The sequence below is a fragment of the Centroberyx affinis genome, unplaced genomic scaffold (genome assembly GCF_046629955.1).
Source record: "Centroberyx affinis isolate AG114_WGS23_722 - 3 ecotype Tasmania unplaced genomic scaffold, CSIRO-AGI_Caff_v1 ptg001696l_1, whole genome shotgun sequence".
Classification (NCBI taxonomy): Eukaryota; Metazoa; Chordata; class Actinopteri; order Beryciformes; family Berycidae; genus Centroberyx; species Centroberyx affinis.
In genome coordinates, this window is record NW_027280112.1 from 298,122 (window position 1) to 322,690 (window position 24,569).

General features: G+C 41.1%; 2 protein-coding genes across 3 annotated transcripts in view; both read left to right on the top strand.

The window, feature by feature from the left end:
- Nucleotides 1-755: 755 nt before the first annotated feature.
- ndufv2 (NADH:ubiquinone oxidoreductase core subunit V2) lies at nucleotides 756-7,722 on the top strand. The gene is made up of 8 exons (XM_071528657.1): nucleotides 756-891; nucleotides 2,032-2,094; nucleotides 3,599-3,661; nucleotides 3,831-3,947; nucleotides 4,410-4,578; nucleotides 5,051-5,160; nucleotides 6,902-6,978; nucleotides 7,538-7,722. Exons 1-8 carry the CDS (start codon nucleotides 850-852, stop codon nucleotides 7,629-7,631), a joined length of 735 nt encoding a protein of 244 aa, XP_071384758.1. The 5' UTR covers nucleotides 756-849; the 3' UTR covers nucleotides 7,632-7,722.
- A 1,042-nt stretch (nucleotides 7,723-8,764) lies between these two features.
- The window catches only part of ankrd12 (ankyrin repeat domain 12), a 30,545-nt gene continuing 14,740 nt past the window's right edge, over nucleotides 8,765-24,569 (top strand). For both annotated transcript variants that reach the window (XM_071528645.1, XM_071528646.1), the window contains exons 1-2: nucleotides 8,765-8,899; nucleotides 22,224-22,337. In XM_071528645.1, the coding sequence (XP_071384746.1) occupies nucleotides 22,278-22,337 (60 nt within the window). In that variant the 5' untranslated portion in view covers nucleotides 8,765-8,899; nucleotides 22,224-22,277. The remainder of the gene's footprint in view (nucleotides 8,900-22,223; nucleotides 22,338-24,569) is intronic.

Sequence of the window (24,569 nt, forward strand, 5' to 3'; positions counted from 1 at the left end):
GGGGGGGGGAGAGGAGGAGGAGGAAGAGGAGGAGGATGGGGGGAGGAGGAGGTGTGCAGTAGGATGAATGCTTGGGATTCACAGACTGGCACAGGGAGGTTTGACAGGGAGGGCAATGAGTGCTATGAGGAAAGAAAAAGAGAGAGAATGAGAGAAAGAAAACATCTCCTTCACTGACTCCCTTCCAAAAAATCCCCGAGCCTCAAGGCATTTTCACTGATACAGAGCCCAGTTCCTTGTATTTGTTTATGACATAGCAGGATTAACGTGATCTTTTATGGGTTTGAGAGATGAGATATTATATATTTTTCATTTGCTTAAAGAGTTATTTATGATAGATTATAAGAGCTAATGCCTCCAACATTAGACAACAACTTGCATAGGTTTACATATAACATGAATTACCAGGTTACAACAAAGTAGAAACCTTTTGCAGTTTTCAAAGCAGAAGTCAGAGACAAATACTGCACCAGTGCATTAATGCATTAATGCACTGGTGCAGTATTTGTTTGATAATGATGATGATGATGTTAAGAACTTCCAAATTAATAACTGAAGTGATTTTGGATTGAAGACTGTAAATTTAAGAACATTTGTTCCTGATAAACGTGCAACGTGAACTAGCTCTGAGTTACATAACTTTAGAGGAAATGTCCAAATAGCTTTTGGCATCATTTATGTTGAGCTCAAATTTCACTCTGGGATCGATTGAGTAGCGTTGCGATCTGCGACGGACGATGCGTCATACGTCAGACCCTCTTAATCGAGAGTGATAACGCTTGTGTGTTGATGTCGGCCATCGCTGTCCCGTTTTAAGCGTTAACACACCGGGACAAAAGTCGCTTCAAGATGTTTTTGTCTGCTGCTGTTCGGTCTGCTGTGTCGCAAACGGTATAGTTGTGTTATTCTTCGTGCATTTGGGTTAAGGTTTAGAAGCCCCTTTGCGTTTATTTAGACACAAAATGTTATGACACCTCACAAGGGCAAGCTGTGCAGGCCGCTAACGTTAGCTAACATTAGCTAGCTAGCTGGTTTACCTTGCAGCTGTCAGACGTTAAGGTGATCATTAGGCAAATATGAATAATCCCTGTAATCACGAATTATCCCTGACAAATCACGAAGGACATGAGCACTAAAGATTTAGAATTAACGTCAATATGCCATATTATCCCACAGGCTAACGTTAGCCACTTTACGTAAGATAAGGTTAACAACCTATGTTGGCAGCAGCAACGGTAACATACATTGTTGCAATGCAAACATTTGGGTACACATTTCTTTTTTTTTGGTGCAACGACAAGTTAAAAAAAATATGGTGCCTAAGGACCCAACCTACTAACTAGATTTCAATCCTCTGACTGTGGAAATGTTTATGAAAATGGCCACATTATGTGAGTTTATTCACTGTGGCAACATTGTGATATGTTAAATTTAGAACAGATACTTTGATATAAACCAGTGTTCCAGGGTCAGGTCAGACTATCCTTTTTGTTATGGTCAAAGCTCCTTATTAATAAAAACTCAGGTGGCATGATATGGACAAAACGTCACATTATGATCATTTTAATAGATCTGGCAGTTGTGATACGACTTGCAATCTATTTATTTAGATATAAATATAATTTATTTAATCTAGTATATGTTTTAAGTCCGTTTTACCTTCTCGTGTGGTTTGAAACACTTTTCGCTATCTCTGGGATATTGTGGCAATATCTCCAATAGAATTTACCACTGATGGCCAGTCCTCTGTGTCAGTCATCTCCTCAGACTACACAGTGTTTATTGTATTAAGACTGATGATTCTATTGTCACTACTTCACGCAGATTGTGAAGAGTTAAAATTCCCATACTGCAGCCTTTGCAATGTAGATATTTTCTTTTAACATTGCAATCAATAAGAATTTGATATGTTGCTCAGCCCTTCTTAAAACAAATTAAAGTGAATGTTATTTGTATTGAAGTAGATGTCAGAACTCATTTCATCATTCTCCCAGGTCTTACAGCCTTCTTTGTTTCTCTCTGTGTTTACAGGCCAGGCAGGTCAGGAGTCTGCACCAGTCCGCTGCACGTGCTGGAGCCGGCGGCATCTTTGTGGTAAGTGACGTCTCAGTGCTAAAAGACATACAGATGTGCAGACGAGATTGGACAGAGAGTAACCAGTGATTTGTAGTCAGGCTTGATTGTTTCATCTCTAGTGAGCACCACAGAATTGGCTTTCATTGTTAAACTGGACATACTAGGACAAACTGAATCAGCTACTTATAGAGTAATTGTTGAACTACAGTAAGCTTTAGATTGTTATTGCGCTATATTAACTTATAATTCACTCAGGATCTATTAGACCAGTGGTCCTAACTTCCTCGGGGGCCCCAGAGTACTGCTGGTTTTCTATTCTGCCAGGCAGTTTTTGTTCTAGCTGTCTAATCAGGGACTGTTTAGACCTGGGACAACAGGTGAATGCACTCAACTACCTGGCAGACTAGAAAACCGGCAGTACTCTGGGCCCCGAAGACTGGCGCAGAGGACCACTGTGCGGCACTGAACAATTCGATTTTTTCCCCCTTGTGACGTTCTAATTCAAAACGCTCAGAAGAAGGTGCAGTATTGTCTAGATCCGTTTATATTTCTCTTAATTTTTTCTATCACTGACATCCATAGCTTCCTATCAGTCAGGCTTTAACAAAGACCATGTACATATTGTAAGAAAAGAGACCTATTTCCTAAATTTCTGGGTTTTTTTTTAATTGTTCTGTTTAATATGAGCTATACAGGTACCCCATCAGTCGAATTTCTTGTATGTGCAAACTTCGATAATAAAACAATTATTATTATTATTAAACAGACAATCAACGTGTATATATAATTCAGGGATATGGTGATTTAGCAACTTCGATATTAGTTGAAATACATCCTAAACTATTGGTCTGTCAGAAGCTCCTAGTCTATCCAGTGAGCCAGCTGATGGAGCCTTTCAGAGCTATTCTGTTTCACAAAAACATCACAGGTGATATGCTCATGTAATGGAAACATGCCATGGTTACAGTCCCTCGATGGTAATGATGACGTGTTTGATCTGTCTTCGGGGGAAAAACTATTGTTTGGCTGAACTGTCTTTAAACTACACTTCCTCAACCAGGAATGTCAGCTTGTCGTTGATATCTTTAAACACAAAGGCCATCAGGTTCAAGGTTATTATTACAGATTTTTGAAGAGGACATTGGTGATATTTCCTCCTCACAAGGGGGCAGTGTGTGCAGAGGCAGAATTGACTTATGTAATTGTTATGTGCGGTGATGCTTTTGTCCATGGTTGGATGGCAGTACCTGTTCCCCTCTGGGCTTACAATGTTGAGTTATTCATATTTTATTAGATACTACTCATAAACCTGCTGCTCCCACTTGAACATGATTGTTCTCATGTGAAAATCGACCCATAATACCAATTTATCCACCTTTTTGATCATATTCCTCAGAAATGGGATTTAATATATATATTGGCTGGCTAATATCATTTGAATACGACTATTGATGTTTGCATTTGGTGGACAGCGTTTACACAAAGTTAACTGTTGCTTAACATGATGCTCTTTCTGTTTTAGCACAGAGATACACCTGACAACAACCCTGACACTCCTTTTGAATTCACTGAGGAGAACAAAAAGGTAAGTGTGACATATGAGTTGAGTGTTATAAATATCTGTGCAGGTCATGTTTTTGCATGAACATCGTTTTACAGTTTAAATCTGTGTTGTAGCACAAAGGAGAAATGCAATGATTCTTAGTTCTTTGTAAGTCCACACCATTGCTGAAAGAATTGTGCTTTTTCTTTAGAGGATTGAGGCGATCATTTCAATGTACCCAGTTGGACACAAGCAAGCAGCCACCATCCCAGTGCTGGATTTAGCCCAGAGGCAGCATGGATGGCTCCCCATCTCTGTCATGAACAAGGTATAGTGATTCCCCTTGATTTTTTTTTCTTTGTAGCAGTGTAGAGCAGTGTGATGCCAGTTCTAGGGACAAAAAATGCTCTTATATGGACTCTGATATCACAATATTTGGACTAGTTGTGCTGTAACAGCCCTATAATTGCTTTGTGTGGGTGTTGGGATGAGATGAGTTTTGTTTGGCTTAACATTTTTGTATCAAAGGGCAGGTCACTGCCAGTGACTGCAGACAAAATATACTGAAAATGCAGATGTATTAAAAATAATTAAGTTTATCCAGTAAAGAAAGCTGTATGAATAGAATATAATGGCAATGTAAATGCAAAACAATGCATTCTGATAAACTGTAATGGCACCATAATGTATCTTGAGTGTCTCAATAAAGTCAGACTATATTTCTAGAGGATATCTCCTCAGTACCGTTTAAGAGAACCTCATTTGAATGTATACAATTGCATTCCTTCAGGTGGCAGAGGTGCTGGAAGTCGCTCCAATGAGAGTGTATGAAGTAGCGACATTCTATACCATGTTCCTGCGTCAGCCGGTGGGAAAGTACTTTATTCAGATCTGCACAACAACACCCTGCATGCTCTGCAACTCGGACAGCATCCTGGAGACCATCCAAAACAAACTGGGTAAGAGAGCGATCGTCCATTTTACAGCGGGACCCCAATGAAAGAGATGCAGCAGTTGATGAAAACAGATCTTTTTTATTGTGTATATTTGAGATAAACAGAAATTGGGAACAAACATGTAAATATACAGTTGTCAGTGCTATTCAAACAACAGTGTACTGTGGCAGTTAGGCCTAAGCAACTAAGAAGAATTGCAAGTCTGGACTCAAGCCAGAAGAATTTTACTGGCAAGACAAGTAACTGATTGAATCTGTGTAGCATCTAATAGAGTGAGCTCATAGTTGTGTGTTCTTTTAATCAACCAAATAGTGAGGTTACACTTTTGTTATGGTTCACATATTGTGTTACAGCAGTGTAATGTCAGGTTGCACTGCCTGTGTTACCAGTGTTGGTAGTTTCAGTAACCCAATCTGCTGCTCGTCAAAGTAGATTAGGCGAAACATATAGCATGTCTTCAATTGTGTTTCCACAGGTATCAAGGTTGGAGAGACCACACCAGACAAGATGTTCACGCTAATAGAAGTAGAATGCCTGGGTGCCTGTGTGAATGCTCCAATGGTCCAGATCAATGACAACTATTATGTGAGTGTTCGACTACTCAGTGCAGATGGCTTCCTAACTGAACAGGATAAGCAAATTAACATAATTAGGTTAAGCTTGAAATGACTTTTGCAGTGAATGCCTGCAGAGAATACATTTTGCGACTCGCTTTCAGTAGCGCCACTTAATTTCTTCATGGGCAACCAATGCAGTGCAACCAAACTAGTAGTTAGCTTCAAACTGGTATTTGCTAACTAGAATTAAAATTGCAGTAAACTAATGTATTAGCCCACACATGCCAAAGCAGAAAATCATTGAATTAAATGAGTTTCACTTTGGTGTGGAACAGTCTACATGCACCCGGCTCGAAAGAAATGAATGCAAAGGATGAAACTGTAGCACGTGAATAATAATCTATCCATCTGAAGTTAATAATAGTCTATCTGGGGGTAATCTGTCTGTCTCAGCCATGACTTAAGCTTGGAGAAACATTTACATAATCAGCCACAGGTGATATGGAAAGCTTGCTTTTGGATTTGTAGCAAAACATTACCTGAAACAAATTCTGCATTCAGCTGCTGCTGGAAATATCGTAATCATAAGTTGAGCACACATGAACGACCCAATAAAGGTAAATAGGAATTGGAAAAGAGACATTTTCTACGACACCCGAATTGCTGAGATGTGAAGTTTAGGGGCAGAGAGCATGGAAGCTGTGTTAACGACTGATGGTAGAAGTGATCTATTATGTAATTGTTTGGCATTGGGTATAAATAATTAGTGCTGAACAAATATACAATGACTTCTGCCGCTGCAGCACAGTCGCTCTGTGCCGCTTGATATCTAAAATAAAACACCAGTCTCCCAAAAAACTAATTTTGTTAGAGGGTCTGTTTTGCTATTGTTTCCTAGCAAAAGCACTTGTATGTGTGTCAAGTTGTGTTTACGACCCCCAAACTGGAGCAATTTCTGATTCAGTGCTACCTTGTGTATATTACCTGTTGACTTATAAAATACAAAATAATGCACTATGCAAAAACGGAGCCCTATTTTAGGCGTCAGTATTTTCAGATAGGACAGTGCATTCATCACTAATGTAAAACATTAGCTAGTGGCAATTCGTTGGGTTGTGTGTGAAATAAATGTTTAGGTAGACCGACTCTGCTTTGGTTGTCTGAGTTAAAAACAAATGAGAATTCACCAAAATCTGTCATAAAGGGGATGTGATCAGCGTTGACTATTAAAGCCTACTTCATTACTGTTTGCAGCACATATCTACATTCATCCCACTCATAGAGGACAATGACACATTTCAGGCACAACATTAATTTCGATGGGCAACATACTGACTACTGTATGTGAAACAGTGTCCGGACCAAAATAGCGATGCCACCCACTAAAAAAGCCACGGGGAAAAGTTAGTCTGGAGTCTTTCTATTATCCCTGGCCAGAATGTAAGGATGAAATTTTAAATTAATTAATATTATCAGAGGAATTCTCACAGCTTTTGACTGGCAGTGTTGACCCTGCTTCCATATCACATCTGAAAAAGTTTTTATTAGAATTAGCTATGATCATCATTAAGTTGCTCTGGTTTAGAAGGTAGTATTTCCCCTTTGACTTTCACCCTCTCTTCTTAGCATTGATTTTAATTGGAGGAGATGGTCTTCATATAGGATAACTGCAAAGACTTTTGCAATAATTCAACTCATGAGACGTCTGCTAATGAAAAGCAGTCCGCTAGGCTATAATATATAATATCCTGCTTTCTTCTTGTTTCCAGGAGGACCTCAGCCCTAAGGACATGGAGGATATTATTGATGAACTCAAAGCAGGCAGAGTGCCACCACCAGGGCCAAGGTACATAAAAATGCCCAACCTGATTCATTAATATATATGTCTAAATTAAAAACCTCTTGATCAACTAAATCTCAGTAACTGTAGCCAAAGATTATTTTGTTATTTACCATTATTTAACTAAACCAACTAGGGCTGCAACTAACGATTATTTTCATTGTTGATTAATCTGTCGATTATTTTCTCGATTAATCGATTAGTTGTTTGGAGTATAAAATGTCAGAAAATGGTGAAAAATGTGGATCAGTGTTTCCCAAAGCCCAAGATGACGTCCTCAAATGTCTTGTTTTGTCCACAACCCAAATATATTCAGTTTATTGTCATAGAGGAGTAAAGAAACCAGAAAATATTCACATTTAAGAAGCTGGAATCAGAGAATTCTTAAAAAATTACTCAAACCGATTAATCAATTATCAAAATAGCTGGTGATTAATTTAATAGTTGACAACTAATCGATTAATCGTTGCAGCTCTAAAACCAACAGCTTAGAATTTTCTAAATGTTCCTCCTATGTATGGTGGTTGCAGTGGCAGAAATATTATCTTTTTTTTTTTCCCTACAGGAATGGGCGTTTCTCCTGTGAGCCGGCAGGTGGACTGACTTCTCTGACAGAACCCCCTACAGGACCTGGTTTTGGTGTAAGACCAGACCTGTAAAGACTCCTGCCACGTCAGCTTTTTTCAAAAGCAACCAGATAAAGTGTTTTAACTCAAACAAAACGTGTAAATAAAATGTTCATGTACCTATGCTCTAGGTGTCAGTGTGTCACTTAATGAATACAACTGTGTAGTGAGTCCAGCAACGAGAAAGAGGTATTACTGTAAACAGATGACCTGCAGTTTTGATACAATTTACAAACAGACAATGCAGCTACACCAAATTTTGCCTATATCACTAAATGTCTTTCAGGCATGCACAACTGATATTGGACATGTTTCTACAGTATCGTATGCACAATTATCCAAAATGAATACATCTTGGATTACCCATACATGATACACCGACATGATATCATTGTGCTGCAGAGGAAGAGAGGGTTGTGTCGCACCATTTCCATTCTCAATACCATTTCAATGACAGCCCCCTTCTTACAACTGCTCCTGTCATTTCCATCCCACCCTAGTGGCTTTTTCATGTCTAGCCGGTGCCCCTCCCCCACTCCGGTTTCCCCTTGCGACTTCACGCTTGTTCTGCAACATAATATTATGCACCATGGCGCATGCGCGCAATGTCCACCATGATGCAAATGTCACTGCGCCACCAACTCAAAGCTGGCCGATACAATGAATGCGAGAGTGAATGGGGCAAATGAACGCGACCAATGTATTAATATATATGATAAAACTGTGTACCCATGTTCACAAGCAGGCCAAGAGCTGCCTCTCCCCTGTTTCCCTCACCCGTGATCTTCGAGAAAGTTCTCACTGACCGCAACACAGCGGAAAAGATGACGTCAAGTGCCCATTACTGCTCTGCTTCACCATTCTCTCCAGCCTAAATTCCTACGCTAAATACCCACCATCAGATGGTGTACAAGAAACTATCCTGTGAAATATAACAGAACCGAGATTATTCTTAAAGGCAGAAACGCAGTTTGACACACCGCATCGCTGAAATAAGAGTTAAATCGTTTGACACATACCCATCTATATCCAGCAGACGTAGACCTTATAAGCTCGGTGGGGCTCAAGCGCCCACGTGACTCTCCTGCGCCAATGAAAACGACGCTTGCATGTTTTGCTGGGCTTTTCTTGGAGACGACGGACGACGAACGACTGGGATGTTTTCAAACCAGCGATAAACGTCACACAGCCGTAGGCTACGGTTAACGTCCAATATTTAGGAAATAACTGTTTATATTGCGCAATATTAATCTATAGTTGAATCCGAATGAGTTGGCGGGAACACAAAAATCAGTTTAAAGGTAAGCATAAAGCAAGGTTTGTTGTTTGATTGCCTCGGATCATAAGGGGAAAAATCCCAGTTAGCCATCTGGCTAGTTCTACAGCGAGCAGGCTAATGTTAGCTAGCTAACTTGACGTAAACTGCGTGCGAAAATGGAATGTTATGTGTTTGCGTGGGCTTGGTATAGTTCTGTGCCACGTGCGTTACACACATTTGAGTACTTTCTCTTCACTAACTAATAATACAACCATTTGTGAATTTAGTAACTCGTTGCCTCTGAATAAAGAGTATAGAAAGCCAGTAGGAATATGCGCGGCCAAATGTCGAGGGCGAAGCAGAGTGAACTGGGTAGTCCCAGCCAGCCAGCGAGGCTGTGTAGGGTTGCAAGCGCTGCTACTTAGGAGCTTGCTAGCTAGCTAGATTAGCCGCTGGGGAGGGGGAACGTTGTGAGGGCAGTAAGGGGCTGCAGTGGGCTTTTGTCTCGGGTTGTGTTGTTCTCATGTTGAATACTGTCATTAAAACGTTTCACATCATTTTGAACTTACGGTATGTTGGTCACACAAGGAACCCAGTTACGTTACCCAACAGATAGGTGTGTATAACGTTATTTTGGGACGTAACGTTAACGTTAGCTCGTTATGTTTGCTAACCATAGCCAAGTTGATAGGAGGTACCAGCTAGCTTTACATAGAGAATTTTAGCGCTCAACAACATATTGCTGGCTCTGTGTTACAGGCATGCACGATCGAAATGACCTGGTGTTGTCTGTCATGATAAAACGGCACCATTTCTTTACACCCAGTTCAGTTTTAGGAATAATAACTTTCAAATCTGGTTAAAATTTGTAATATTTGCAAGTGAATACAAGGAACTAGCTTAGCTGGAATAACTAGGAGCGTGCGTCTCCGAACCAAAGACTGTGTGACATCTTGGGGGTGTGTTGCCTGATACAAAAGCTGTCTGTTTTAGATGGCCGACCGTGCAACAACCACACTGAACCTCCAAAACGTCAAGTTAAACGCTGACAATACCATAATCTGGAGTGCTAGTTCGTATAGGATGCTTTCACTACAAGCATACGCACTTTTCGTACTATCAATGTCCCACGGATTAAAGGGGAGAATATTTGAAAATCTTCCACGCACCACAAGGGATACAAAATTGACTAGGCTTTACCTCCATGGAAATGGTGGTAGTTGTTCAGCTGTGTTATAACGTTATTCTTCGTTTACTGTTATATTAGTGTCAATTGCTGTACTATTAATAATGGGTAAGGATAGGTAGAGTATACTTGATGTGGTTGTATTGATTTGGACAGAAACAAAAACGAGAATCTACAGGTAGACTGAGGTTATATGAACAGTATAATCATTTTAACCACCTAATGTCATAATTGCAGTGGAATTTGTATTATGTAAATTATACAATACAATAGATCTCGTTTAAGGCAAAGGCGTAGAAGGCATGGATGGCTGTGACTCGTATCCTAAGAATTTATTTCTACAAATTTAAGTAGGGGAAATCTAGGAAATCTTTCATTCGACATGCAGCAGGATTATTAGTTGATCTATAGAGAGGGGAAACTAAAATTTTTCTCTACCTGCCAGAGTAGCATGTAAATACACAAGTCACTAAGGTTTTTTCAGCCACAATGGGTATCTGAATATACCAGATTTTCCAGGTAATAAAAGTATCTGCCAGGTGGCTTGTGAAATTGACAACAATGAGTCAAAGTTAACCTGCATTTGGCTATTGTTAATTTCCCACCCCATACTTATGGTACGAGTGGAGGTTTGGTTGTGGCGTTAGTTTATTGCCATTTCTACACACACCTTGTCTGGTATTTTCCTTATATTCACGGGTAGTTTTGCTTACACTCACCGTAATATGCTCTAGAGTAGGTATGGGCAATGTGATTGAAATCGATATCACAATAATCGTAAGGATTTCTTCCCATATTAATATATATCACAATCTCTTGACATCACTTTGTTACTACGTACAAAATCAAATACAAGTCAAAGCCACAAGTTAATGGCTGTCAGGCCATTTAAATACTAAGGCACAGAAGTATCCTAATACATATCTTATGAGAAAGCTTTACTTGTTCTTCTATACTTACTTGTTTATTTACTTGTTTCTTTACTGGCTTGTTAACTTGTGAAGCTACGAGCCTTACTTTGTATATGCTCTACAACAAACAAAAATGTTGCTAGCTGGAGGCCTGGCAGTGATGAGGCTATAGACACATCTTAATTTTCTCCAATCAGCAAACAGTGGATCAGGTGTATGAAAGATGTCTGCTGCCATGGTTGCTCTCATTAGTCTTCACTAACTGTTTGTAGTTCATTGTACGTTGCAGGATTAACAAGCTTTTTTGTTAATTTGCCCGTATTATCAAATGCACCTGCTTTACTGGACATGTTTTTACGGGTCTTTCTCAATATATATCCTTGTGTCCTCCATGACACGTTTGAAGTAATATCTAACAGCCAAGTACGATTCTAAAACAAAAGAATGCAAAAACGTAGGGCTGGGCGATATGGTTGAAATCAATATCATGATAATCATAAGGATTTTTCTCGATATCAATATATATCACGATATGGTTCATGTATGCAAAATCACGTTAAATAATCAAATGAATGTTCATCTCATTGAACCGAATGGTAATGTTAGGTGTGGTGTCAAACAAAACTGAAATTTTCAAATAATATTCCTACCATACCTCATTTTATCAGAGTTTTTAAGTAAAATTTGCTTGTCATCATCAATTTAGACAGCAGAAATGTGTCACGATATCAAAATATCTTCATATCATCACGATATGATTCCACTGAAAGACGATAAACGATAATACTGAATTATCGCCCAGCCCTACAAAAACGTATAAAGATCCCAGAATTTACTTGCCAACCGAGGATGCATCAGATGGTAACTTGGCTGATGATAACAAATGCAAAGCCTCAAGATTCATTGCGAGAACTATGCATCATGTCCAAACGGCGCTTAAATCTGTAGTACAGGTAGCTTGGAAAATTAACACCTATGCATCTCGCACATTGTCAAGCCCACAGCCTGTTTCAAACTGCAAAGCTGCGTGATTTGTCCTCATGTTCTTGAAATTTGTTCTCTCCAAGACAAATTGGAAGGAACGTTCTCCACAAGGACACAAGTACTGACTGTGCATTTTTGGTTTTGACAATCACCCTACAGCACAAAAAAACTAATTTTCATCCACTATCAGCTGCCAGTATGCCAACCAGCTAGCCTTAGTTAAGTAGTGTAACAGTTTTGCATTCAATGGAAATACTGTTTCTCAGCACCTACAGGTGGCGCGAAAATCCAGCCAAACATCTGCCAAATGTAGATCTAGCCTCAAGGAAGTAAATTGAGTCGGGCGATATCAGATCTATAGAAGCTACATAGCTTGCTTGCAAGTCAGTAAATTATTACCAGCCACCAGTCAAATGCTGGTAATATTTGGATGTGGCTGATAAGTTTGCCTACTCTGCCAGCGACTTAGACAGGTAACCAGCTACAGTATGGAGACGAGTTTTTCCTCTAAAATTATGAAAGTGTCTGGTGAATCCTGGAACTTGGCAGCCACCGTGTCCTCCAGATATAAAAATGTTTCCTGTTGCTTGCTGGCTAGCTGTTTATGTTCCTTGCTGTTGTCATGATGTGGTGAAATGCGCTGTGGTGCTGGTCCGAAGGACTTTATGACTTCAAGCCAGGTAGTAGACATCTTTTATACAGACCCTCAACTCAACTTTTATTTTCACTGTCTCCCTTGGCAAAGCTTACTATAGTTGCTTCAGTGCAAAGTTCATCCTCCAATCACATCCATTGAGTGACATGAACAAAAATCAGATTTTCCTCTCATTTCTGTCAGACCTTAAGAATGATAAGGGAGGGGTCAGGCTCACATTGTGATCACAATTTTACATAATCTGGATGCAATTCAGCCAAAGTGCTCATACAAGAAATCTGTGGAGATGGAGAGAGAAGGCGTGAAAAAGTAATGCAGACAAATGTAGCCTAAATAAAAACAGCCGCAGGAGACTCATAACGGGCAGTTTCATATGAAGACGCATATAACATTGGGAAAACCACACCATGGTTACTATAGCCTACCCAGCCAGGATAACTATAAGCCTCTTAGTTGTTAGAGAACAGGGTATTGACTAAGGTGCAGTAAAGCAGGAGCAAGTATGTAAAATCATATAAGGAACAGTGTACTGTTTTTGTAGTTTAATATTTTTTCCTAGTGATGAATGCATATTTAGCTTTGAGACCAGACTGTGAAAAATGCAAGAAGATAGGCATCTTAGTGATTGAGATGGTCCAGATCTAAATGCTGCTCTACGGAGGCTTATTTGTCTTTTTTCCCCCCAACAACATCACAGCGTTTTTACATTTTCAACATTCATTGGATGTATATTCAGACTGATAGCTGTGAGCATGTTAATATTTTTGTGCCTCACAAGCATTGCAGGGGGTATATTAAGTAAAATTAGGCATTTCAACAATGCTGAGGATTAAGAAAAGGAAATTTAGATGTGGCAGGGTAGGGAAGTGAACCTCGGAAAGGGGTGGGGGGTGGTGGGATACAAACCCAGATTAAAGGAACAGGGGAAAAATACAACAAAAACGTTTTGAAGTATTAGGTGTGTTGCCTTTTCCAGTCTGGCAAACATGATTCCACCTGAGAAGATAGACAAGCTTATAGAATAACACAAATTATGAAGGTCTACAGTGGTGGGTCATGAAGAGTACAGTTTCTCCTGTGTGAGCCTCAATTCGCTGAATGTTGGACCCTTTTCATGTGAATCACGATAAGAATGAGTCATAGTGTTGCTCTAATAGATGGTGCCCTTTGTGCTCAAGACCTTTCCCATGAGAGGCTTAGCCTAGCTGGCTATGATATGTTTAGACTAATATTTTGCCTCCTAGGTCTACCCCTAACCTCATCTTATGCTGTTGGTTCTTTTCATCAGCATCTCATTATTCTCAGCATCTCATCAGCATCACAGGCCTACTCTGATATTGAATTCTGGCCTCGTTAATGTTACACGAGTGGTGCCCTTTTACTCTGCCGTGATAGTACAAATGCGGTTCCTCTTTTTTTTTGTTTTGAGTGATCACACCAGGTCTTCATCTTCAGGGAAAGCCCCCAAAAACGGTCAGAGTTCTTGTTTTATTCTTCCCCTCAGCAAGGTGAAGACCTTCAGCATTGACAAATGACTGTCAGTGATCGTTAAGGACCGTATAACTCAAAATTCAGGCATTTGTTATGGAATCGATACAACTGGGTTCTGTCGAAGAGAGATTAGGCTATGGAAATGGTCCTCTGAGAAACGATCAAAAACTCCAAACACTAGAGCTAAAGGCAAAAATCATTTATCTCTTCTAATTCCAGACAGAGCTTGAAAATCTGCACAGTATCACTTTCCCCTCGAGTTGCAGACGATTGGCCACCTTTACTGTGTTGCCGTTCAAACAACATTGTGAAAGCACTAGTACCGCTCATGATATGAAGTGCCTCTAGCCAGGCCTAGGCCTATCTGCAGTTGGCTCTGGCAGCCGAGTATCTGCGTCTCTGAGAGGCCCAGCAAGTAAGTGTGTGTGTGTCTGCGTCTGTGTGTGTGGAGAGGGTGGAGCCTGCTGATTACACAACATGTGCTAGCCTTGCCAGCAGCAGAATGTGTGCAGAGAGCGTTGTTTTTGTTTGGTACGTTGAGTGCAGTATCTCGGTGTGTAACGGCTGCAGGTCATGCTGATGTTGCCTTGATAACCAGCCATGTGCTTTTTGAGGATTGACAATTGGTGAGCCTGTGAGCTCCTGCTGGTGCTGAATGCAGCATGATAACCCGTAACACATATGAGGAAAGAAAAGCTAGGTTATTTTGTGTTGGGTTGGCTTTTAGAATATTAATAGGGCCTTTGAGTTACTTTTTTATGAATGAGCAGCTAGAGAGATGAGTGTGCGTTGATAGTTTAGGGGAGAAAAAGACAATTTGACAATGGGCCTTCATTCTTTGCTGGGCTGCTCTCATTTTACTGATGCCAAAGAAAGCGGTCATGTCCTGTTTACTTTGGCTCTTTCAATGACCATGCTTTCGTGCAGAGCCGAAGACCATCCTGCTCCTAAATAGGTTAATGAGTATTTATTCAAAGGACAATTGGTGTGTATGTCTCTCGATCGGATCTCTGTTATTTCTCTCCCTTTTATGTATGTAATTAAATGTGCTATTACTCTAACCTTGCACTTTGTAAACAGATTTCAGAAATGTGGTTAAATTTGGTTAACCATTGACAGTGGTATGGTTTTAGTATTCTTGCTGCACTATGCATGTTGATGCTTGTTTTCCATTTCCACAGGTTTACAACCTAGGCTAAAAAAAACCAACCCAATAATCTTGAAGAGTTCCATTTCAAAATGAGTTGTCCACATTTTCCAAAAAAAAGTGACACGTACTCCTACAAAATGATTGCGTACTAGAAAGTAAAACTCATTTTTGGAAATAATATTTGAGTTGGTAGCTCTTTAGAGATCATTGCCTACCAAATGCATACATTTTACAGCATGAAACCAGCTATATCTTTGAACTTTTGAGTAAATGTCATGTAATGTCATTTAGAATGGAAATGGAGCTTTCAATGAAACATTTTTTTGTATGCCAAACAAAGTGAGATTCTGAGGTTTCCAGACTGCAGTGAAACAACGTGTAGACCAGATTTATTTCAAGTGCTTCAGAGTGGGGCCTTGCAAATATGAATATTAAGTTTGAAAGACTGCAAATATGTTTACATATACAAAATATTCCGGTTACAAGTTAGGTTCAATTCAGATAAAAGGTTTATATGCATCTGCGCTTCCTGATCACAAATGTCGTTGTTTACATGAATATTGTTAACAGAGTATTTTATATCATGGAACAGAACTTAAGCAGCACCTTTGTGTTGAATTTTAGTTTATTTTGGTGCATTGTTAAAACATTAGAAATTTGAGTATGCTATGTAGCCAGTGTGACCCATATATTTGCATAATTTCAAAAGCCTAATAGTGAACACACACAAGTGAAACTCCTACCAATCTTCTTGTCGCACGACGGTTAGCTGATCAAAGCACTTATTTGCTCAGGAGTGTGTATTCCTTCAAGTTTGAAGACAGACATGTTGTATCAGCCTGACATACTGGACTTATGGAGGACTAGGCCGACACCGTAAAGCTGTGGCACAGCATGGAGAGCCATGTGCAGAGCCTATGATCGGATCGACATCTCATCATCCCTAATAGGATGTGACAGGTGTAGACGTAGTCATGTCTTGAGTGCCGTAATGAAAAGTGACACAACATTTCCCCCATAGTTTACTCTCCACCTCAGATTGAGGCCTGCTCGTTGCTCATATGGAACTCAATAGCTGGGGATCACTTGTGGTTGTAACACCCTGGTACCCAGCGATGTGTTTGGCTTCATGGTCATGTCAGTGGCTTCTTTGACTCTGGAGGCTTCAAGCTCTGCCTTCATCTTGTTCTCTGTCGTATTGAAAAGGGGAATGGCTTATATTTAAGGCAGGAAATCTTAAGTTTTACCTCATGTTCACCAGCCAGTTTCATTAATTCACTAGGTACTGAATATAGATAACTTCCAAAATATTGGATGGCTACCTTTTTGCAATGGCCACCAGCCACAACCCAAATTTTAAAAACGTTTGGTTGGTGCATGGTGTTAATTACCCACTTTGCTTGTCGGCCCATCAGTTGGATCTACGGCCTTTGTTTGCTGTTTTATCAGTTTCAGTTTTGATTCTGCTTATCACCTTTTTATTTTATCATTAAGTTCAATATACTGTAGATTATGGAACAAGTACGTCTAGAAAATCATTCATAACTCTTATTGTAAGAGTATTCTTTCTTTAGCTTTGTTTTAACACAGCATTAATGTTTCTCCACAAAAATGTAAGGAAATCAGCAGTGTTTCTGTCACTTCTGCCATACTGTCATCTGTGCCAGTTCCATTATTTTTCTCACTGATTTTTCTACTGTTGCTGCTGAACTTGCCTCGAAATCCCTAGTGTTTGGTCGATCACGCTGTTCATGTGAGTCTGGCGCTGTGGTTGAAATCTGAGGACTGTCTGTGTAGAACTAGACCCACGCCTAGGTCCTAACCTTTGCCCTAATCCTCCCCTCCATTCCCTCTCCCTCCTTTTTAACCCATAATCAGCAGTAAAGGCTTCATTGTTCTCGTCCACTGCTTGGGTATCTGATCATTAACCTACATTCAGAGCGGCGGCGGTAGGCTTCTTAAGGCTCTCACAGACTCACTCTCGGACCAGTTTAATGGGCGTGTTTCAGTGTGTCAAGGCCTGGGCTGAGCCTTATTCTCCTGCCAGTAAAGTTAACCCTATTTGCGCCTCTCGCGCACAAACATTAGGCTATTTTACGAGGTTTTTGATTTGTGTGCGAGCCATGCCCCGAGCCTCTCCCTTGTAGATTTAGGGTTATTCCAGTTTTTATGGGAGCTTTTAAGTGATGGATAAGGCTGGGAAACAGCTCTGCACTCAATCTTACATAAGAATACACATTTAGCACACATAAAGTACATTATGTCTGGGTCTTACAACAGCTTAATGCTTGGATTATTATGAATTAAGCCAGAGAATTTGGTGTCCCAACTATATTTTGGCCACACTACAATCAACATGTTTTGTCCTCGTCAAATGAGAGTTAAATGGAAGAACATATTTGACATAGACATGGCAGGAAATTTACTTGCGAATCTACTGACTACAATAGCTAGTAGCCACCAAAATCACAACTTTGACTATTTTGCCAGCCATATTAATTTTGACCACTAAATGACAGATTGTAAACCTGTGCCAATGTGTCAATGTGGCTGTCACATGGACAAAATTTACCAGCTTCAGTCAAATTTTGGCAGCAGTTGACAGGTGGCTGTTGGCTCTTTCACCCATCATGATAAGCCTGGTAGGCCTTGCCTTGCCCTTTTAGGAGAGTTTGAGCTGGAGCTTACCATCTCTTCCCAGGAAAATGGCTGGCTCGTTTATGCAGCATAACAACTGACTGGAACGAAGGCCAGACATGCTGGTTGGGAGAGGCGTGTTTAGTCTGTCTGGGGTTAGGGTAGTAAGAGGTGAACAGACGCCTTGAGGCATCCAGTGTCACTTTCTGTTTGTTTGTCCATGTCGAAATAAGCCTTCAGCTCAGACGACCCAGTGACAGGGGAGGAGAGGACAGGAGAGCTGCGTTTTTATTTTGTGATTTGAAATGATGTCCCTTTTGAATTCGGCACAAAAGTAAGCCAGAAGTATTGCATGGATGTGGCTAAAGCACACACATAGGTATAGCTTATGTGTGTTTTGTTTTTTAATCATTTGTGGCTTTGTGATTTAATGCACAGGTCACATGACGTTTTAAACTGGCATTGGGGTCATGCTACATATGGCGTAATGCCACTGCAGGCGACCAGCCAGGCTTGATTTTTTTTTTCCCCTGTGTCACCTCCATGTTCCTGCATATTCATTTGGATTACTGACAACATGCTAAAGCATAGGATTTACCCCCATATTTTCTCAACAGCAAAATAATTGGAGTGGACAGTTCTAGGGCATGGAGCAGATTTGACGTATAAGCATGCGTGTTATTTTTTTCATGTTGTGTGCATTTAAGTTAAACTATGCAATGTGGACACACAAGCTGGTAGCCTGTGTGAGTGCGTTGGTGATGGCTGGATCTTTGCTGGGTATTGTTGTCTCTCTGCCCCTCTCCAGTCTCAATAATCAGGCCTTTGCGCCTGGCTTTGTCCTGCTACTCATTAGGGGGTCGGAGGAGGAGGAGGAGGAGACGGGCTGGGAGTGGAAGCGCAGCTGAAAGAGACCTCCCCCATCATTTAGCCTGACGGCATACAGGACCGCGACCACGTGACCTGCTGTTTACTGTCGCAGCCAGCGTAGTGTGTCTCCTTGAGTGCGTTACAGGATTCGCTCGCCCCCCATTGTAGGGAAAAACTGGCTGTAGCTTTGCTGTAGATTTCAAATATTCCTGATATTAATTTACAGCCGGTCATCATTTCTGTCACCGCATAACATTCGACAGAAATCGATACATTCGGAGTTTGTTTTTCAGTGGGTTTCTTTGTGTGAGCGGTTGTAAATGCAGCCACATGGGAGACCAGGGGAAGATCACATGTAGTTTCCACATGGCGTGTGTGTGAGCACACAGCAGGCTGCACTCTGGGAAGCTGTAGTGGAGTAGTGTTGCTGCTGGTGATGATGGTGGTGGCGTACTCTGCGCTGTGTCAGGCTCACTGCTATTCTTAGCCTTCTTCCCTCCCTGTCCCATCCTGCAGTCAGTGGATCAGGTTACCCTACTGTGTGCGCACTTCATCTATCCCAGCTCTTCCACCACACGCTGTTCGCCTCCAACCCCTAGCTTCACAACCAGCCCACCCCTCGAACCCCCCACCCACCCACCCACCCACCCAACCGGTACTCACGCAAGGACACGCACTGTAGCACCGGTTCTCCTGTCAGGGCCAACATGCTCCGGCACTACAGGGAAATGGTTGTTATTGTTGTCAGTCAGGAACCAGCGGACTTAAAGCACAGGAACCCCGGGTTATAAATAAATACAGAGACATCTGCTTCTCAGAAGGACCGGTCGTACAACCAGCAGGGTTGAGCTGGGATTTCACTGACTTTGAGTTCAATCAATGCAGGAAGTGGATTTTGTTAAAAATTTGAAAATTGAGAACTTTTTTTGTTCTTAAAAGGTTCTCACATCCTGGCTTAAATGATAAATTTAGTTACAAATGGATGTTTCGCTTTACATTTTGAGTTCATATGATGTGAAAAGTTAATTGACCTTTAACCCTGACAGCCAGCATGTTTTGGTCATCCTCTGTAAAGCTTTTACAGTTGTTATGTGGCTATATGACACACAGAGCCAACTACATGATTTCGATGATCTGGTCAGAGATATTTTATATTTTCTTTTATTTTTTCTTTTGAGCATCTTCTCCTTGCCTGCTGAATTATTTACCACAGCGTTGATGTTGAGACCGAGGGAACCGACCGTCCCGAGTGTGTCTCTTGTGTCACATCTCTCACTGTATTACATCTCTCAACTGCGATTCTGCAGTTTTGATACAGTCAGTTTCATTGGAATTAAACGGGTCAGGTAATTGTTGCTATCACTCAGCGTTTCACTGTACACAGTCTCATGCCAAACTAATCTAGGCTTTAGTCTTTGTGAACTGTAGTAGTCATCAAGACAGGGGTTTGATCTTGACTTGAAATGGCCCAAGGTTAATGGCAGTGCTTGCAGGGGCTTATGCAGCCCTGAGCTGCTCGTGAAACGCAGTGAATGCGAATGCCAAACTGGCGAATGCCCAAATACCTCTGTAATTATAGTCACACCCTCCTCGCCTCGTCTCTGGGCCAGATTGGAGTCCTGTCAGCGTTTGTTTTCTGGTCTGGTCCCGGGCTGTCCATACGGCTTTAATACCCCTGATACACTAGCCTCTTTACACCAACATGTTCACTGTGGGCCGCTCATTCTCCCTTTCAGCTGTCTGAATGACAATGCTGCATACTGGCTATCTGCTGACTAATGATGGACCTCTCACAGGCCTTGGCTGAGCAGTAGGGCTGTGTATTGGAAAAACGATAACAGCACGTTAACACTGCTGTTATTCAGTATCAACATTGGTTGTAAGGTATCCAAAGGTATCAAGAAGCTACAAAATGTTGGATTCCTATAATGAGAACTCCAGTTTTCTTATTTATGGGAATTTGTGCCGAAGAAACGGAGTACAATTAGTTTCTGTTATGAAAAGCAAATGGCATTAAAGAGAGAATAATTCTGTTGCACAGTGAAACGAGCCTGGAGTTTTATAATAAAAGGTTTCACAAGTCTTACTTAAGTGTTGGTGTCAGTATCAGTACATTTCCAGTGATTACCTCAAAATCAGTGCTTACTAGTGATGGACCTTTCACTGGCCATGACTGAGCAGCAATGCTAAACTCTCTTTGCAGCACTGTGGCTTGCAAGAATAACATCAGCCGCAGAGGAAAGGAGCTGCTGACCGGAAGGAATCCCCAGACTGCTTGGGAAAATCTGGGTTGGGAGAATGACTGAGCAACTCTTTCCCCTTCCCTAACAACTGTGGTTGAGGTGCCCTTGAGCAAGGCAATTTAACCCCCAGCTGCTCCAGTGGAGGTGCTTAGTGGCCAACAGAGGACTGGTTATACTGGGCTAATGATGCTAAAAAAAAAAAAGAGTAATCATGCTCATTCTTTCCTTGGACAAATGAAGGTTAAATTATAAAAATTATAGTTAAGTTGTAATTGGATGCATATTCAGTAATGGGGATGCCCTAATAATTTTACCAGCTGTTTAACAACTTGCTACCAGTGGCTCTTAGGTTTTTTGATACACAGAAAGCTATTCACAGGAGTTTCACAGGGGAAATGGGGCAAGAGATGTGATTTCTGTGTTTTTGTTTTACTGTTTATGAAAGAGCATGAAAAAATGCACTGAAAGTTCACTCACAGTTCATGAAAAGATGGTCTAATCCATGAAAAGATGGTCTAATCAATGAAAACGACAAACTTCATGTGACTAGCTAATATGCCATTCGTGTTGGGCTTCACTCTTCATCTTCAGTTGAGAGCTATACTTTCTTTAGTCACTGCAGGCACCCACAATGCCCCCATTGACACTACTGCATGTGCTACTACCTTAATCTTGTAACACAAACCACATCATACAGAAGCTTGGTCATGCTGATGAGTAGGCCACACTGACAACAATCAGGAGGGAAGTTTTCCTCTCAGAGGGTAGATTAGTTGAGAGTCCCTAAACCTGTGATTCATGCTGCCTTGCCTAGTCGTTTCCTCTCATGTTGCCTGTGTTTAACGTTAGTCTCGAGAGAGATGGAATGGAAATTTCAATAAAAAATCCCCAACTACCGATCCACTCAGCCTACATCCTGAAACAGAACTGCGTTACACTTTGAGGCAGTACTGTTTTGGACTCAGCCACTCCTCTCTGGGGTTAGGTGACTTTCTTTGCTTAGCTTTTGTTTCCTTTGTGATGCAGACGTTTGCAGAAAGCCTAGCCTGTAAACAGTCTGTGTAAAGCATTGTCATTTATATGTATCTGTATTTAAAGGTGTCCCTTGTTCTTGCCAGTGTTTTGTGCACACTCTCCCTGTTTACATCTAGTCAAAACACTCGCCAGCCAGTCATCCACTCAGACTGTGATGTGGCAGAGTTGAAACGCCTCTCATTGCTGTTGTGTTTTCTGTCTTCAGGTGCATGATGATCCTACTGCGCTGTAGCTGTCGCAGCTAGTCAGGCGCCGCACCATGGCCAAACCTGGGAGTGACAGAGATGGAGCCATGGTGGATAAGCAGGGGGGGAAGAAGGTACGCGAGCGCACACACAAAATAGCACTGAAGATAACGCACTTGGGACACTTTAGCTAAAAGCAATTTAGACTTTTTCCCCCCCTGATGTGACACAGATCTGATGTTTTCTAATGAGCGTGTACAGCAAAAAGCTGCATGGAGTTGCATTTTTTCATTTCCAATCTGGACCATATGGATATGCTACGACATTGGATCCCAAGACATGTGGCTTGAATTTGAATGCTTACATGGGAATTGGTCAGCGTTGCCATGACAACAAGTAAATCTCACGGCACCCACCTGATACAAATGATCATAATTTTGACAGCTTGGCTGAGCCAGTTTTGGCATGGAGGACAACGAAACACAACAATGGAAAGAAAGCAAAAAGTCAACTTCATTAGTATTTGGCGAGATGCTTCAGTTCAGTCAAAACTTGAAGGCACACAAAATAACAAATGTGTTAAACCAAGCAGAGGTGTGAATACGAAAGGGGCATTTTTACTCTGCACACGTGTCTTTTCGACATTGCTGTTAGTTCATATTGGTATCGGATATGGGTTACACCTAAAGAGTAGGTATAAACAGTCATATAAGCTGATCAGATATGAGCAGCAATTCAATTGAGCATGAATGCCTGCGGTGTCTTAGTGTTGAAATGTGTGTGTGTGTGTGTGTGTGTTTTCCGCACATTTCTTGCACCTGGGCACCTCTTGTTCTATCATGTGGATAAATTAAGAGATTTTTATGCAAATGTCTGCGCAAGGAAACTTAAGAACTACAACATGTAAACACACTCATTACACGCTCAGATTGGAACACTCTGTACATCTGAGCTTCAGATACACACATCCATCTGGATGCTGGCAGGGAACAGCTAACTCGCTAGCAAGGATACCGGTCTCTCTATGCCTACTTGCATTGAAAAGTTAAAATCTTTTTGCACTCTGTTGACAGCCAGATATGTACAAGTCAACATAGATGCCATAATGTCAGGCTATCATTGTTTAGACTTGATTCACCAGTGATCTAACAATACATGCTTGGATGGGAATTGCCTAAAGGTGCACTGATACCAGTTTTTCAGAACCATTACAAGTACCGGTCTGAGTACCACTCAATTAACATTCATTCTTGTCACCTAGTATTGGCCTATTATAAAACAATTAGAGGAACAAGTGCTTCATTTGATCAAAATATTTACTGAAAATGTTAATCTTCATTCAAATAAAAGAAAATGATGAGAATAATTATAAAATTGAAAATGAGAAAAACATTTTTCTTTCAAGGGGGACTATAGTGAATAAGAATATTGTTATCTTTTCCCCAAAAAAATCCTGTTCACCCGTATATTTATACCAACATTACTAAGTGATTCTGTTTTCCAAAAGCGACAGTGGCAAATTTCACACTCTCATTTTGAAGGCAGACTCGCCTCACTTCCTGTATGATTGTAGCTGCTTCACCTTTCCTCCCCTCTCAACGTTGCCAGACACCTCGGCTTTGCACAGCTGGCACTTTGCTTCACTGAGATCAAAGAATCACCACACTGCAGACATTTTTCCTCCAGCCAGAAAAGTATTTTACTGCGCCAAAGCTGCGCAGCTCATTAAAGTATTGATATCGGCACAGCTTCATCTGCCGATCAGAGTGCCAGTACTCGGGAGCTGGATCGGCACAAATTCTCATATTACAGGTACTATCAGTGCACCACTAGAATTGACTAGCATGGTTTCTTCTATTTTTATTTCTGTTGAACTCAGCTTCTGTGTGTGCATCTACAGAGGAAAACATAGTTACTCATATTAATTCTCCTGACCTTTTACTCCCTAAATAGTCGCATGGCAGAGGCCGTGCCTTGGGAATAAGATTTTGGGAGAGTCATTACTCAGGAAAACCTACCTGCCCGTCTGCGAGACCCAAACAGTATGCTGCAGAGACACATCACACTCTGTAACATAACCGTCTGCACTCCGTTATGTTAGTGTCATGTTTTAGCAAGCTTTAGTCTCGTCTGAAATATTACCCCCCTGCTGAACTCAACCCTATTGTTCTCCGACTGTTCCTGCTAGTTTACAGAGCATTCTGAATGGGGCCGTCGCCGTGTATTCACCATCATGACCATATTGTTTGCATACACACACACACACACACACACACACACACACACACACACACACACACACACACACACACACACACACAACCCATATATGTGGCCACACCTTGACATGCCTGATTCTTATGTTT

What these genes read in the sequence shown, in the direction of transcription:
- ndufv2 (XM_071528657.1), top strand. Translation starts at nt 850, where the DNA reads ATGTTTTTGTCTGCTGCTGTTCGGTCTGCTGTGTCGCAAACG. An exon ending in CCATCTCTGTCATGAACAAG is followed by an intron (nt 3,948 to 4,409) that starts GTATAGTGATTC and finishes GCATTCCTTCAG; the next exon opens with GTGGCAGAGGTGCTGGAAGT. An exon ending in AGATCAATGACAACTATTAT is followed by an intron (nt 5,161 to 6,901) that starts GTGAGTGTTCGA and finishes TCTTGTTTCCAG; the next exon opens with GAGGACCTCAGCCCTAAGGA.